Source organism: Salvelinus namaycush, unplaced genomic scaffold (genome assembly GCF_016432855.1).
Source record: "Salvelinus namaycush isolate Seneca unplaced genomic scaffold, SaNama_1.0 Scaffold368, whole genome shotgun sequence".
Classification (NCBI taxonomy): Eukaryota; Metazoa; Chordata; class Actinopteri; order Salmoniformes; family Salmonidae; genus Salvelinus; species Salvelinus namaycush.
The window spans coordinates 44226-58550 of record NW_024060652.1 but is presented as its reverse complement, the minus strand read 5'-3'; the positions used below and the strand labels follow the sequence as shown (position 1 = coordinate 58550).

The window sequence follows — 14325 nt, the reverse complement described above, 5'->3', positions numbered from 1 at the left end:
TCAACTTTATTATCTAGCGATTGGACATTAACGAGTAAAATACTCTGGAGCGGTGGGTGGTGTGCACGCTTCCTAAGTCGGACCAGAAGACCGCCCCGAGTACCTCTCCTCCACCGTGCGTTGTTTTGGGTCAGCCTCTGGAATAAGTTCAACTGCTCTGGGGAGAGCAAACAAAGGATCTGCTCCAGGTCGTAATCCTGGTCGTGATGCTGGTAGTTCTGGTGAGTTACTGCCGCTATAATATCCAATAGTTCTTCCCGGCTGTATGTAATGGCACAAAACAATTTTAGAGCTTATTCTGTAAAAAAATAGTACATAAACAAACAAAATACTGCAGTTTCCTAAGAGCTAGTTGCGATGCTGCCTTCTCTGTCGGCGCCATCAAAACTGAAGATACCCTAAAAATGCAAATACATCCATCAAAATAACAAGACTACCTGCAAAACCTGGGATCCGCGTGGCCAAAACAATCCCCTTTTATGCACAACAGTATGTAATTTCTCATTGTTTTCACATTAAATGCAAATGATAAGCACTGTTAGGCAAAATACTAGACACAACTCTCTACACAGGACACAAACCTATTGTGTACAGAATGTCAAACTAAACTAAATTAATATCACAGTAAATAAAAGGTACTCCCATATCTTTTACCATTAACATGTAAACTCTCTTTGTACAGTGACTGGTTTTACAATACTAAAATCACAATTGCCCTTTCAACACCTCTTCTCTTTGATTTATCTTCAATGCATTGTAAACATTTACATCGTTACAATATACAGCACCGGACACTTTTGCAATTCTAAACAGTATCAATTTAGGTTTAGTGAAATTCTTCCTGCTTTAGTATTAGATGCTAATTCAGAGAACAAGAATACAGCTGTCTATGAAATAGTTGATTACAATCTCGTACCATTTACTCTATTTAATAGAAAAATCTATTTTATTGATGGTCATAGTATCACACCTACTCCTGCTCTCTCCCTCCAGCACTCGACATTGCCGGTCTACTATCCACCAGTCCTGGCCACCCACATTGCACACACCTGGCAACCATCATTACGCACAGCTGCTCCCATCGTTAAGCTCACCTGGACTTCATCACCACCCTGATTACTCTCCCGTCTAATAGCCCTCACCAACCTCAGTCATCAGGCAGAATTGGTTCTGTTTTCATGTCCTGATGCGTCTCTTGTTTTGTACTTGCGATGGTCGTTATTATTAAACTCACCATCTGCACCTGCTTCCTGACTCAACGTTACAGACAGTTAGTATTTGTTGAGCCATTATGTGATGAATGGTGAGATGACCTTGTCATTCTATGACAAATGATACTGTTTGCGTGGGCTGCGTTATCCCTGTTTTGAGGCAAGTGTTCAAGCAATTGAGAAACTAACAGTTTTGTTGGACATGATTTATACAATTTACTTTGTCTTGTGTAGCTGTTGTCTACTGTTTTGCAAAAAGATTCTTGTGTACAAGCGGGACTACTGTTTTACAAAAAGGTGTTATGCATTAAGTGAGAACATTGAACTGTGCAGAAAAGGTGACTGTTTTGGTACGTAGGTTAATAAAGGTATCGTTCACTTGGAGCCCAGTTTAAGTTATCAAGCCATCTTGTAAAAATTATAAAATGTCCAGGGTAAAGATTATTAAGATGACATTTTCTCTGAGGGTAGTAACTTTGGTCCTACCTCCTTTCTGTTTCAGACCGGGTCCAGGAGGAGATCAGCAGGGTTATAGGAAGTCGTCAGCCCTTAGCAGAGGACAGGAAGAACCTGCCCTACACTGATGCAGTGATCCATGAGACCCAGAGACTGGCCAACGTTTTACCCATGGCCATCCCTCACACCACCAGCAGAGACATCACCTTCCAGGGATATTTCATCAAGAAGGGGACGCTTGTGTTTCCTCTACTGACGTCTGTCCTACAAGACGGAAGCGAATGGGAGAGCCCACACACCTTTAACCCTGCCCACTTTCTGGATGAGGAAGGTCGATTCACCAAGAGGGATGCCTTCATGCCCTTCTCTGCAGGTGAGTTCCACTGTTTCTGTATCCATTCTGACTGGGTAAGTGAATCCTTCTATGGTACTATAAAATTAAGAGTTTGGGGAATTGCTTTGAACCAGGGAGAGTTTATGATATAAAATGTGTGTACAATTTGTCAACTATAGGAAATCTATGTAGACCTAATTGTTATAGGTTGTCTCCCTCATTTGATCTTCTTCCAGGTATTAGGGTGTGTCTGGGGGAGGGTCTGGCCAGGATGGAGCTCTTCCTCTTCTTCACCTCCCTCCTGCAGCGCTTTCATTTCTCTCCTCCTCCTGGAGTAACAGAGGATGATCTGGACCTCACACCGGCCGTGGGGTTCACCCTCAACCCTTCACCTCACCAGCTGTGTGCTGTGAGCCGGGTCTGAGATGAGTCTGGGCCTAATGTAAATTATACATGACTTATTATACATGAACAAATGCTCCACTTTAGACAAACATGCTGAAACAGCTTACCTCACCGGCTGTGCTGTGAGCCAGGTCTGAGATGAAACCAGTCCCTCAATGGTTTTGGTTGAATTTGATTGCTCTACATTCCGACAATGTAATTGATTGATACAAAGCACTGCAATTATGTATGTACAGAATGCTTGTTGTTTTTGCTTGCTGTCCTGCCTTGTCTGGGACTGGACAGCTGTTGCCAAGCTTAGCAAAGTCAATTAGTATTCTAGCTAATGTTATCAGTAGTTGACACTAATATATACAGTGGGGAGAACAAGTATTTGACACACTGCCGCTTTTGCAGGTTTTCCTACTTACAAAGCATGTAGAGGTCTGTCATTTTTATCATAGGTACACTTCAACTGTGAGAGACGGAATCTAAAACAAAAATCCAGAAAATCACATTGTATGATTTTCAAGTAATTAATTAGCATTTTATTGCATGACATAAGTATTTGATACATCAGAAAAGCAGAACTTAATATTTGGTACAGAAACCTTTGTTTGCAATTACAGAGATCATACGTTTCCTGTAGTTCTTGACCAGGTTTGCACACACTGCAGCAGGGATTTTGGCCCACTCCTGCAAACAGACCTCCAGATCCTTCAGGTTTCGGGGCTGTCGCTGGGCAATATGGACTTTCAGCTCCCTCCAAAGATGTTCTATTGGGTTCAGGTCTGGAGACCGGCTAGGCCACTCCAGGACCTTGAGATGCTTCTTACGGAGCCACTCCTTAGTTGCCCTGGCTGTGTGTTTCGGGTCGTTGTCATGCTGGAAGACCCAGTCACGACCCATCTTCAATGCTCTTACTGAGGGAAGGAGGTTGTTGGCCAAGATCTCGCGATACATGGCCCCATCCATCCTCGCCTCAATACGGTGCAGTCGTCCTGTCTCCTTTGCAGAAAAGCATCCCCAAAGAATGATGTTTCCACCTCCATGCTTCACGGTTGGGATGGTGTTCTTGGGGTTGTACTCATCCTTCCTCCAAACACGGCGAGTGGAGTTTAGACCAAAAAGCTCTATTTGTGTCTCATCAGACCACACGACCTTCTCCCATTCCTCCTCTGGATCATCCAGATGGTCATTGGCAAACTTCAGACGGGCCTGGACATGCTCTGGCTTGAGCAGGGGGGACCTTGCGTGCGCTGCAGGATTTTAATCCATGACGGCGTAGTGTGTTACTAATGGTTTTCTTTGAGACTGTGGTCCCAGCTCTCTTCAGGTCATTGACCAGGTCCTGCCGTGTAGTTTTGGGCTGATCCCTCACCTTCCTCATGATCATTGATACCCCACGAGGTGAGATCTTGCATGGAGCCCCAGACCGAGGGTGATTGACCGTCATCTTAAACTTCTTCCATTTTCTAATAATTGTGCCAACAGTTGTTGCCTTCTCACCAAGCTGCTTGCCTATTGTCCTGTAGCCCATCCCAGCCTTGTGCAGGTCTACAATTTTATCCCTGATGTCCTTACACAAATCTCTGGTCTTGGCCATTGTGGAGAGGTTGGAGTCTGTTTGAGTGTGTGGACAGGTGTCTTTTATACAGGTAACAAGTTCAAACAGGTGCAGTTAATACAGGTAATGAGTGGAGAACAGGAGGGCTTCTTAAAGAAAAACTAACAGGTCTGTGAGAGCCGGAATTCTTACTGGTTGGTAGGTGATCAAATACTTATGTCATGCAATAAAATGCAAATTAATTACCTAAAAATCATACAGATTTTTGTTTTAGATTCCATCTCTCACAGTTGAAGTGTACCTATGATAAAAATGACAGACCTCTACATGCTTTGTAAGTAGGTTAAACCTGCAAAATCGGCAGTGTATCAAATACTTGTTCTCCCCACTGTATACCCTTGTGGCTATGTTTTTATATGACTAGCAAGCATACTTAGCCAGATCTGCTAGCTAGAACAAATAACTACCACTAACTAGCTAGTTCCAGCAGGAGTGGAAGTTCAGCTGCCTACTTTCCCTCCATTAGTGGTTCCAGTTGTTGAAGGAGACTTGAAACCAAAAGACAGCATTTACACAGGAAACCCACATCTGATCTTTCTCCACTGTTTAGTCTTTTGACCTACCAGATCAGCTCTTTTGCCTACAATTGGACAAAAGACCAGAATTGGGCTGCTTGTGTGAAAGCAGCCAAAAGGTCTCACTAAAAGTTGTTTAAAAACTGTTCGCTAGTTTAAGCTACTCCTTGTCCATTGACCTTAGCTAGTGGTTAGCTTGAGCCACATTAGCTGCTAGTGACTATTTACATATACAGTGAGGGGGGAAAGTATTTGATCCCCTGCTGATTTTCTACGTTTGCCCACTGAAAAAGAAATGATCAGTCTATAATTTTAATGGTAGATTTATTTGAACAGTGAGACGATAACCACAAAAGAATCCAGAAAAACGTATGCCAAAAATGTTATAAATTGTCTATGGTCTACTCCAGAAGTTTGGATTTTAAATCGAACAATCACTATAGTGCAGACTGTCAGCCTTTAATTTGAGGGTATTTGTATTAATATCAGGTGAACCGTTTAGAAATTACAGCACTTTTTGTACCCATTTTAGGGTATCAAAAGTATTTTGACAAATTCACATGTGTAGTAAAAAGTGAAATATTTGGTCCCATATTCATAGCACACAATGACTACATCAAGCTTGTGACTAAACACTTGCTGGATGCATTTGCTGTTTGTTTTGGTTGTGTTTCAGATTATGTTGTGCCCAATAGATGTAAGGACTGGGTGTCGGAGTGCGAAGGCGCAGGAAGACAGAGGATACAATGATCACGTTCATTTAATGAACCACTGACAAACAACGGCCACCCCACTTGACACTGGGAGCTCCCAATAAACTGCCCCAGACACGGGGAACGAAAACAGTTCAGAAAATGCACACTAACACAAACACGTAACGTCAGACTAACAAACACCAAGCTTACAATAAAACAATCCCGCACAAAGAAACGGGCGGGCCGGCTGACAGATAAAGCCCAACTAATTACAAACAAACACAAAACAGGTGTAACCAATGAACACATAAGGAGGGGGAGGAAAAAGATCAGTGGTAGCTAATAGGCCGGTGACGCCGAGCGCCACCCGAACGGGAAGGAGAGCCTGCCTCGGTCGGAGTCGTGACAATAGAAATGAATAGTAAATGTATTGTGTCATTTTGGAGTCACTTTTATTGTAAATAAGAATAGAATATGTTTCTCAACACTTCTACATTAATTGTGGATGCTACCATGATAACGGATAGTCCTGGAGTATAGAGCCATAAGAAGAAAAAATGCTTCATTGTCCCAATAATTACAGAGGGCACTGTATAAGAAATGTATACAAGCAGATGTTTGCATAAAGTGTTCTGCATATTCTATATGTGTATATCCTGATAGATGTACAACATGTTCCCCTGGCTGGGTCCATGGATTAAGGACCGGACACGTCTGAAGAAGAATTATGCCGATATGAAGGTGGATGTTAGAGCTAGCGAGAGGCTTGAAGGGGACCCTGAACCCTCAGATGTGTAGAGGCTTTGTGGACTCATTCCTAATACAGAGGCAGAGCCTAGAGGTACTGCAGGATATTAAGTTTATGCTGAATCTGAGTCTTGCATCAAATTGTCGCCCACCCGAACGTATGTTACAGGGGTTAAGATAAATTCCCGGGCTGCGCTGCACGTGTAAAATGGAGCCGAAAGGGTTTCAGGAGTATTTCCCCCATGTGGATCTGCCTTCACATTTACCGCGATCGTTGTCGATACCCCGAGACAATTGTTCTGTCTATATCTAGATAATTAAATAGCAAATTTTAACACACCATCACAGCTTACTGTGAAATAGACACATTACTTGTTCGGGAATTTGTAACGGGCACTTTTTAATGTGAATTACACGATTTTCTTCATAATGCATTTTGTGTGTATCAAACGATGTAACGTGAAAAAGTCAAGGGGTCTGAATACTTTCCTAATACACTTTATATCATGTTCTGCTATTTGCTCATAGTATCCTATTCATTCCAAAATATGTTAAAAACAATGCCTGGGAAATGTTTTTGTTATTTACAAACTCATGCAAATCACATTAGCCTACGTTAGCTCAACCGTCCTGCGGGGTGGACACCGATCCTGTAGAGGAGGCCATCAATGCTCTCTGTCTTAAACTGTAGGGGACATCTGTGATTCCTCTATTGATGTCGGTCCTGCACGACGAAAGCGAATGGGAGAGCCCACCCACTTTCTGGATGAGCAGGGATGATTTGTCAAGAGGGATGCATTCATACCCTTCTCTGCAGGTATATTTAAAAATGAGCTGTCACAACAAAAATAAGAAGATTGAATACGGCCTGTGTGGCATTGGTAGTAGTCATATACATCAATTCTAGTCACAATTTACTAGAAAGTGTCAACACAATAACTTTAGACATAAGGTCAGTATTTTAATATTCAGTCTAAAAAGAGAAAGTCTGAGATGTACTTGTGATGTCTCTGCTTTCCTTGACAAATTTGAAGGTTGGGTTTAGATTTCAAGTAATGCCCACTAACACACACATGATTGTTGTTTAATGTAAACACCACCCTGAATATCTGATTTATAAAAATGTTCTCCTGACAAAGTTACCTGAATCTTCAGTAATGTTGGTAATAAACAAGTAATCTTTGTTAATTTATACTTGAAAATGTATATTTATATATAGTGATCATTTTTCACATCTGTGTCCATAATATGCGCCAGGGGTGTCAAACTCAATCAGTGCAAGGGCCATGCTGAAAAAAACAAGTAATTTGCGGTCCAGACATTAGCCTATTATATTTGTTTTTACAAAGCAAACTTGCATACAACTGTGGCCCAAACTGGCTATGGTTTTATTAGAAACAATGTGTCCCTCTAATGTCCACTTATGTACATAGGTTGCTGTCTATAGGCCTATCATCAACCAATATTTCTCAAATCCTTTCGGGCTAAATTCCAGCTAAACTTGAGAGACCAAACTTGGATGTTAGGATCCTATTATTAGATTGGATGTGCCCTTACCCCCACTGAGATCCAATGAAGTTATCCCCCCACGCCCCACTCAAAGGATCATATTCATGGTTTGTCAATCAAGAATACAGTCCCAGGATCGGTTTCTTGGTTTGTCATTCAAGATTAAATCAAATCAAATTGTATTTGTCATGTGTGCTGAATACAACACGTGTAGACTTTACGTAGAAATGCTTGCTTACGAGCCCTTTTCATTGATGCAGAGTTTAATAAGAATAGAACAGTAACACAAGAATGGATCTACAGTATTTCCTCCATAGAGATCCTGTTAGTATTCTAATTCTTTGAACACGTCCTGGCGTTTTGCCCACTATCACATTCTAACTATAGAATTAGAACAGGTATTATATGTCCATGATTCCAACAATTCAACCAAGTGTTTTGATCTAAATCGCAAGGCAAATCACAATTGCAATATTTGGTAAAAATAAGGACTCGATTTTTCACCTATATAGTGCAGCACTATGTGGCAGTGTGGGAATGATCTCAAATGAAATCAACTTCTGGTTGAAGTTTAATTGAACAGTATAAAATAATCCAAATGGAAAAGCCCCACTGAAATCAATGTGAATGTATGTGGCCACAACTTATACAGCAAATTTAGAACTTTTAATATAATAATAAATTATAGTATATATTTTGGCCATATTGCCCAGCCCTAGGTTGTTGATATGATCTATAAGATTGTTTTATCTGGCTAATGTTTTCAGGTTTCTAACATTCAGTAAGTAAAATTATAGAATGGACTTCAGCACACTATGCCTGCTTTTAGCTGGCTAATGTTTTCTTTCCAAAGGACTTCATGACTCAAGCATTGCATTTGTTAATAAATGTGACACTTTCCACATTTTGTTAGGTTACAGCCTCATTCTAAAATTGATTATAGTTTTTTTCCCTCATCAATCTACACACAATACCCCACAATAACAAAACAAAAACAGGTTTTTACAAAATATTTTCTCCTCGCTCCCCTTTAAATATTAAAAACATAAATAATACATTTACTTAAGTTTTCAGACCCTGTACTCAGCACTTTGTTGAAGCACCTATGGCAGCGATTACAGCCTCGAGTCTTCTTGGGTAGGATGTTACATGCTTGGCACACCTGTATTTGAGGAGTTTCTCCCATTCTTCTCTGCAGATCCTCTCAAGCTCTGTCAGGTTGGATGGGGAGCGTTGCTGTACAGCTATTTTCAGGTCTCTCCAGAGATGTTAGATTGGGTTCAAGTCCGGGCTCTGGCTGGGCCACTCAAGGACATTCAGAGACTTGTCCCAAAGACACTCCTGTGTTGTCTTGGCTGTGTGCTTAGGCTCGTAGTCCTGTTGGAAGTTGAAACTTCACCCCAGTCTGAGGTCTTGAGGCTTCCGGAGCAGTTTTTCATCAAGGATCTATCTGTACTTTGCTCTGTTCATCTTTCCCTCGATTCTGACTAGTCTACCAGTCCCTGCCGCTGAAAAACATCCCCACCGAAGGGATGGTGCCAGAGTTTCCTCCAGACATGACACTTGGCATTCAGGCCAAAAAGTTCAATCTTGGTTTCATCAGACAAGATAATGTTGTTTCTCATGGGCTGAGAGTCTTTAGGTGCCTTTTGGCAAACTCCAAGCGGACTGTCATGTGCCTTTTACTGAGGAGTGGCTTCCGTCTGTCCACTCTACCATAAAGGCCTGATTGGTAGAGTGCTGCAGAGATGGTTGTCCTTCTGGAAGGTTCTCCCATCTCCACAGAGAATCTCCAGAGTTCTGTCAGAGTGACCATCGGGGTCTTGGTCACCTCCCTGACCAAGGCCCTTATCCCCCGACTGCTCAGTTTTGTCGGGCGGCCAGCTCTAGGAAGAGTCTTGGTGGTTCCAAACTTCCAATTAAGAATGGAGGCCATTGTGTTCTTTGGGACCTTCAATGCTGCAGAATTATTTTTGAACCCTTCCCCAGATCTGTGACTCAACACATTTGTCTCTGAGCTCTACGGACAATTCTTTCGACCTCATGGCTTGGGTTTTGCTCTGACATGCACTGTCAACTGTGGGACCTTTATATATATACAGGTGTGTGCCTTTACAAATCATGTCCAATCAATTGAATTTACGACTGGTGGACTCCAATCAAGCTGTAGAAACATCAAAGATGATCAATGAAAACAGGTTGCACTTAAACTCAATTTAGAGTCTTATAGAAAAGGTCTTAATACTTTGTCGTGGTAATTTCCTGTATTACTCAATAATGAGATAGCAAACCACACACAAGTCAGAGTTATATTATAAAGTCCTTCTTTAATTATATATGAGCTTCACCATAGCCCTTTTTGACTCTCAGATCAATTCAGTGTCTATAAATGAATTCTCTGAGAGTTCTTACAACACAATTCTTAGAATATTTTATAGCCAAGATACACCGCCTCCTAACTTACATGACGAACCACAGATCTTAGTAACAGTTCACAAAGAACCTTTTACTTGAGAGGAGTATAGCATTAGCTATAAATTATCGTTCAGTTTGGTCTCCTAAATTGAGATTCTAATCTCGTTCTTGCTACCACTTAGTACGAAAACATTACCTCATCTAATGGCATATATCAATTGTCAATTCTAGATACTCCCATCTCAAATACACCCCCTCCTGGACAAGCTCAGAAAGGGGAGTGATTATCTAGGTCATATACCATGAAAGATGAGTTGAACACATCAGAGGGGTAATACAATGGTTCCAGACACTGCCATTCTCCTCCCCTCTCTGGGCCCCAAGTGACTTTTCCCTAGAGAGAAAGGCCAATGCAACTGCCCACAGTATAGTCCAAAAAGAAGACATTCTAATGACAAGCATAAAGATATCTAAAACATCTTATTTATATATGTTACCTAACTAATTCTTATTCAGCCACGACAACTTAATGAGGTATCTGTTTGTGGTTTGATACATTTGCAAAAGTGTCTAAAACAGTTTTTGCTTTGTCATTCTGGGGTTGTGTGTGTAGATTGATGATTTTTATGTTTTTAATCCATTTTAGAATACGGCTGCAATGTAACAATGTGGAAAAAGTAAAAGGGGTCTGAATACTTTCCGAAGGCACTTTATAATACACAGCTGGAGACATTACACTTCTGTGTTGTGCTACCAAAAGAAATTGCTAAATGTATTGTTTGTGTATTTAAAACAAATCTGATATTGTCCACAATGAGCAACATCTTGCAGGGAAGATAAATTGTGGATAAGCTTGATAATATATTATCATCGCCTCTAAGACAGTTATTGAATGATTTTAATGAAATATATATATATTTTTTTTACAGTACCAGTCTAACCAGTACCATTCTCTAACCAGAATAGAAAGAGGAGTGAGAAGCCCCGGTGCACAACTGGGCAAGGGGACAAGTACATTAGCGTCTAGTTTGAGAAACAGACACCTCACAAGTTCTCAACTGGCAGCTTCATTAAATAGTACCCGCAAAACACCAGTCTCAATGTCAGTGAACAGTGAAGAGGTGACAACGGGATGCGTCCTTCTAGGCAGAGTTCCTCTGTCCAGTGTCTGTTCTTTTGCTCATCTTAAAACTTTTTATGGCTGAGATCCCGTTAACGGGATCGACTTGACAACAGCCAGTGAAAGTGCAGGGCGCCAAATTCCCAAAAATCTCATACATTTTAAAGGTAAACTTGTTGTAAATCCAGCCACAGTGTCCGATTGTTAAAAAAAGGCTTTACGACGAAAGCACACCAAACGATTATGTTAGGTCAGTACCAAGTCACAGAAAAACACAGCCATTTTTCCAGCCAAAGAGAGGAGTCACAAAAAGCAGAAAGAGATAAAATGAATCACTAACCTTTGATTTTAATCAGATGACAGTCATAGGACTTCATGTTACACAATACATGTATGTTTTGTTCGATAAAGTTCATATTTATATCCAAAAATCTTAGTTTACATTGGCGCGTTATGTTCAGTAATGTTTTGCCTCCAAAACATCCGGTGATTTTGCAGAGAGCCACATCAATTTACAGAAATACTCATAATAAACATTGATAAAAGATAAAAGTATTATACATGGAACTTTAGATAAACTTCTCCTTAATGCAACCGCTGTGTCAGAGTTTTTTTTTTTATTACGGAAAAAGCACACCATGCTAAAATCTGAGTACAGCGCTCAGAGCCCAAACAAGCCATACAGATATCCGCCATGTTGTGGAGTCAACAGAAGCCAGAAATATTATTATAAATATTCACCTACCTTTGATGATCTTCATCAGAATGCACTCCCAGGAATCCCAGTTCCACAATAAATGTTTGTTTTGTTCGATAACGTCCATGATTTATCTCCAAATACCTCCTTTTTGTTCACGCGTTTGGTACAGTAATCCAAATGTGCAGGCACTAGGTCCAGACAAAGTCAAAAAATTACATTACAGTTCGAAGAAACATGTCAAACGATGTATAGAATCAATCTTTAGGATGTTTTTAACATAAATCTTCAATAATGTTTCAACCGGAGAATTCCTTTGTCTTCAGAAATGTGATGGAACGCAGGACGGGAGAGCGCGTGGTCAGCTCATGCCAGACACCTGACTCAAAGAGCTCTCCTTCCCTCATTATTCACAGTAGAAGCATCAAACAAGGTTCTAAAGACTGTTGACATCTAGTGGAAGCCTTAGGAAGTGCAATATGACCCCAAAGACACTGTATATTGGATAGGCAAACCTCAGATTTCCCACTTCCGGGTTGCCTGCCATATGAGTTCTCTTATACTCAGACATCATTCAAACAGTTTTAGAAACGTCATAGTATTTTCTATCCAAATATACTAATAATATGCATGTCTTAGCTTCTGGGACTGAGTAGCAGGCAGTTTACTCTGGGCACCTTATTCATCCAAGCTACTCAATACTGCCCCCAGCCATAAGAAGTTAATCTTTTCTTTTTATTGGCCAGTCTGAGAGATGGCTTTTTCTTTGCAACTCTGCCTAGAAGGCCAGCATCCCGTGGTCACCTCTTCACTGTTGACATTGAGACTGGTGTTTTGTGGGTACTATTTAATGAAGCTGCCAGTTGAGGACTTGTGCGGCGTCGGTTTCTCAAACTAGACAATAATGTACTTGTCTTCTTACTCAGTTGTGCACCGGGGGCCTCCCACTCCTTTCTATTCTGGTTAGAGCCAGTTTGCGCTGTTCTGTGAAGGGAGAAGTACACAGCGTTGTACGAGATCTTCAGTTTCTCACATGGAATAGCCTTCATTTCTCAGGACAAGAATAGACTGACAAGTTTCAGAAGAAAGGTCTTTGGTTCTGGCCCTTTTGAGCCTGTAATCAAACCCACAAATGCTGATGCTCCAGATACTCAACTAGTCTAAAGAAGGCCAGTTTTATTGCTTCTTTAATCAGGACAACAGTTTTCAGCTGTGCTAACATAATTGCAAAAGGGTTTTCTAATGATCAATTAGCCTTTTACCATGATAAACTTGGATTAGCTAACACGTGGCATTGGATCACAGGAGTGATGGTTGCTGATAATGGGCCTCTGTACGCCTATGTAGATATTCCATTAAAAATCCGCCGTTTCCAGCTACAACAGTCATTTAGAACATTAACAATGTCTACACTGTATTTCTGATCAATTTGATGCTATTTTAATGGACAAAAATGAGCTTTTCTTTCAAAAACAAGGACATTTCTAAGTGACCCCAAACTTTTGGGGTAGTGTATATATTTATTTATAGAGGAGACCTTTTCTAGAGCCAATTCATGGTCAGGAATACAAGAGACGGTGGTTTTATCAGAGTAGAACATGTCATGTAAAAACCCTTAAGCAGAAACATAAAAAAAAAAAATCTTAATTAAACCCTGATTTAGTATTTTGCCGTTTCGTATCTCTAATACATCCTATGGGACAATTATCACTGAGATCATATGCAAATACTCCACTACACAAATATTTATGGGGGTTATTAGTAAGAATTAACTCAATCAATGAAGAGTTAACAGGGCCATGTGGGTTTTGAGACCAATTGAGTAAGATAAAAATCTATGCATATAAACTTAAATTGATCTGAAGCCAGGGATAGCTAATCCAGATTCAAATCCCCTAAAATAACCCACTCCGAGGACAGAAAAGGTGTTAAACATTCAGATGTAGCACCAATAGCATCCGCCATGGCAGCAGGGGGCGGTACATACCAGCAACAAATACATTTGTATTTTGGTTTATCTACAACCAGGTCGTCAAGTTTCTTGGGAACAAAAATATATATTTAATAAGTTAATTTCTGAGCACTTTTACAATGGGCAAAAATGTATGAAGGTTTCGTTCAAATCAAAAGGGGTGTTGTCAAAAAAACTGTTGAATTCTAATGGGTTTATCCTGTTTTAATAGGCACTGTTAGAACAGGATAAGACCCTGCTTTAATAACCCATGGGACCATCAATCAATCAATCAAGTTTATTTTATATAGCCCTTCGTACATCAGCTAATATCTCGAAGTGCTGTACAGAAACACAGCCTAAAACCCCAAACAGCTAGCAATGCAGGTGTAGAAGCACGGTGGCTAGGAAAACGATTGAAACGAAGGAGAAGCTTTATAAACTTTGTTCCTTTATTCTTAACAGGAATATCTTATTAACAGGCAGGTGGATGCGACTACCCTCAGAACGTGTTGGTCTGCATCCCAATACGCTAACAAATTTAGCAATACGGCAGACCGATGCTGAAAAGGAAGTAAAATAGACTTTACTCTATAAAAATATGTTCGACTACCGTAGTCCGTGTAATTAAATGTAAAAGATATTGGAAGTAGCCTATGAACCG

The 14325-nt window shown here is 40.6% G+C and overlaps 1 protein-coding gene across 1 annotated transcript in view; it reads left to right on the top strand.

Annotated features, from left to right (window-relative positions):
* The window catches only part of LOC120040609 (cytochrome P450 2K1-like), a 37153-nt gene extending 34306 nt beyond the window's left edge, over nucleotides 1-2847 (top strand). Inside the window, exons 7-8 of the mRNA XM_038985695.1 lie at nucleotides 1714-2040; nucleotides 2238-2847. Of these exons, the coding sequence (XP_038841623.1) occupies nucleotides 1714-2040; nucleotides 2238-2425 (515 nt within the window). The 3' untranslated portion in view covers nucleotides 2426-2847. The remainder of the gene's footprint in view (nucleotides 1-1713; nucleotides 2041-2237) is intronic.
* Nucleotides 2848-14325: the final 11478 nt, after the last annotated feature.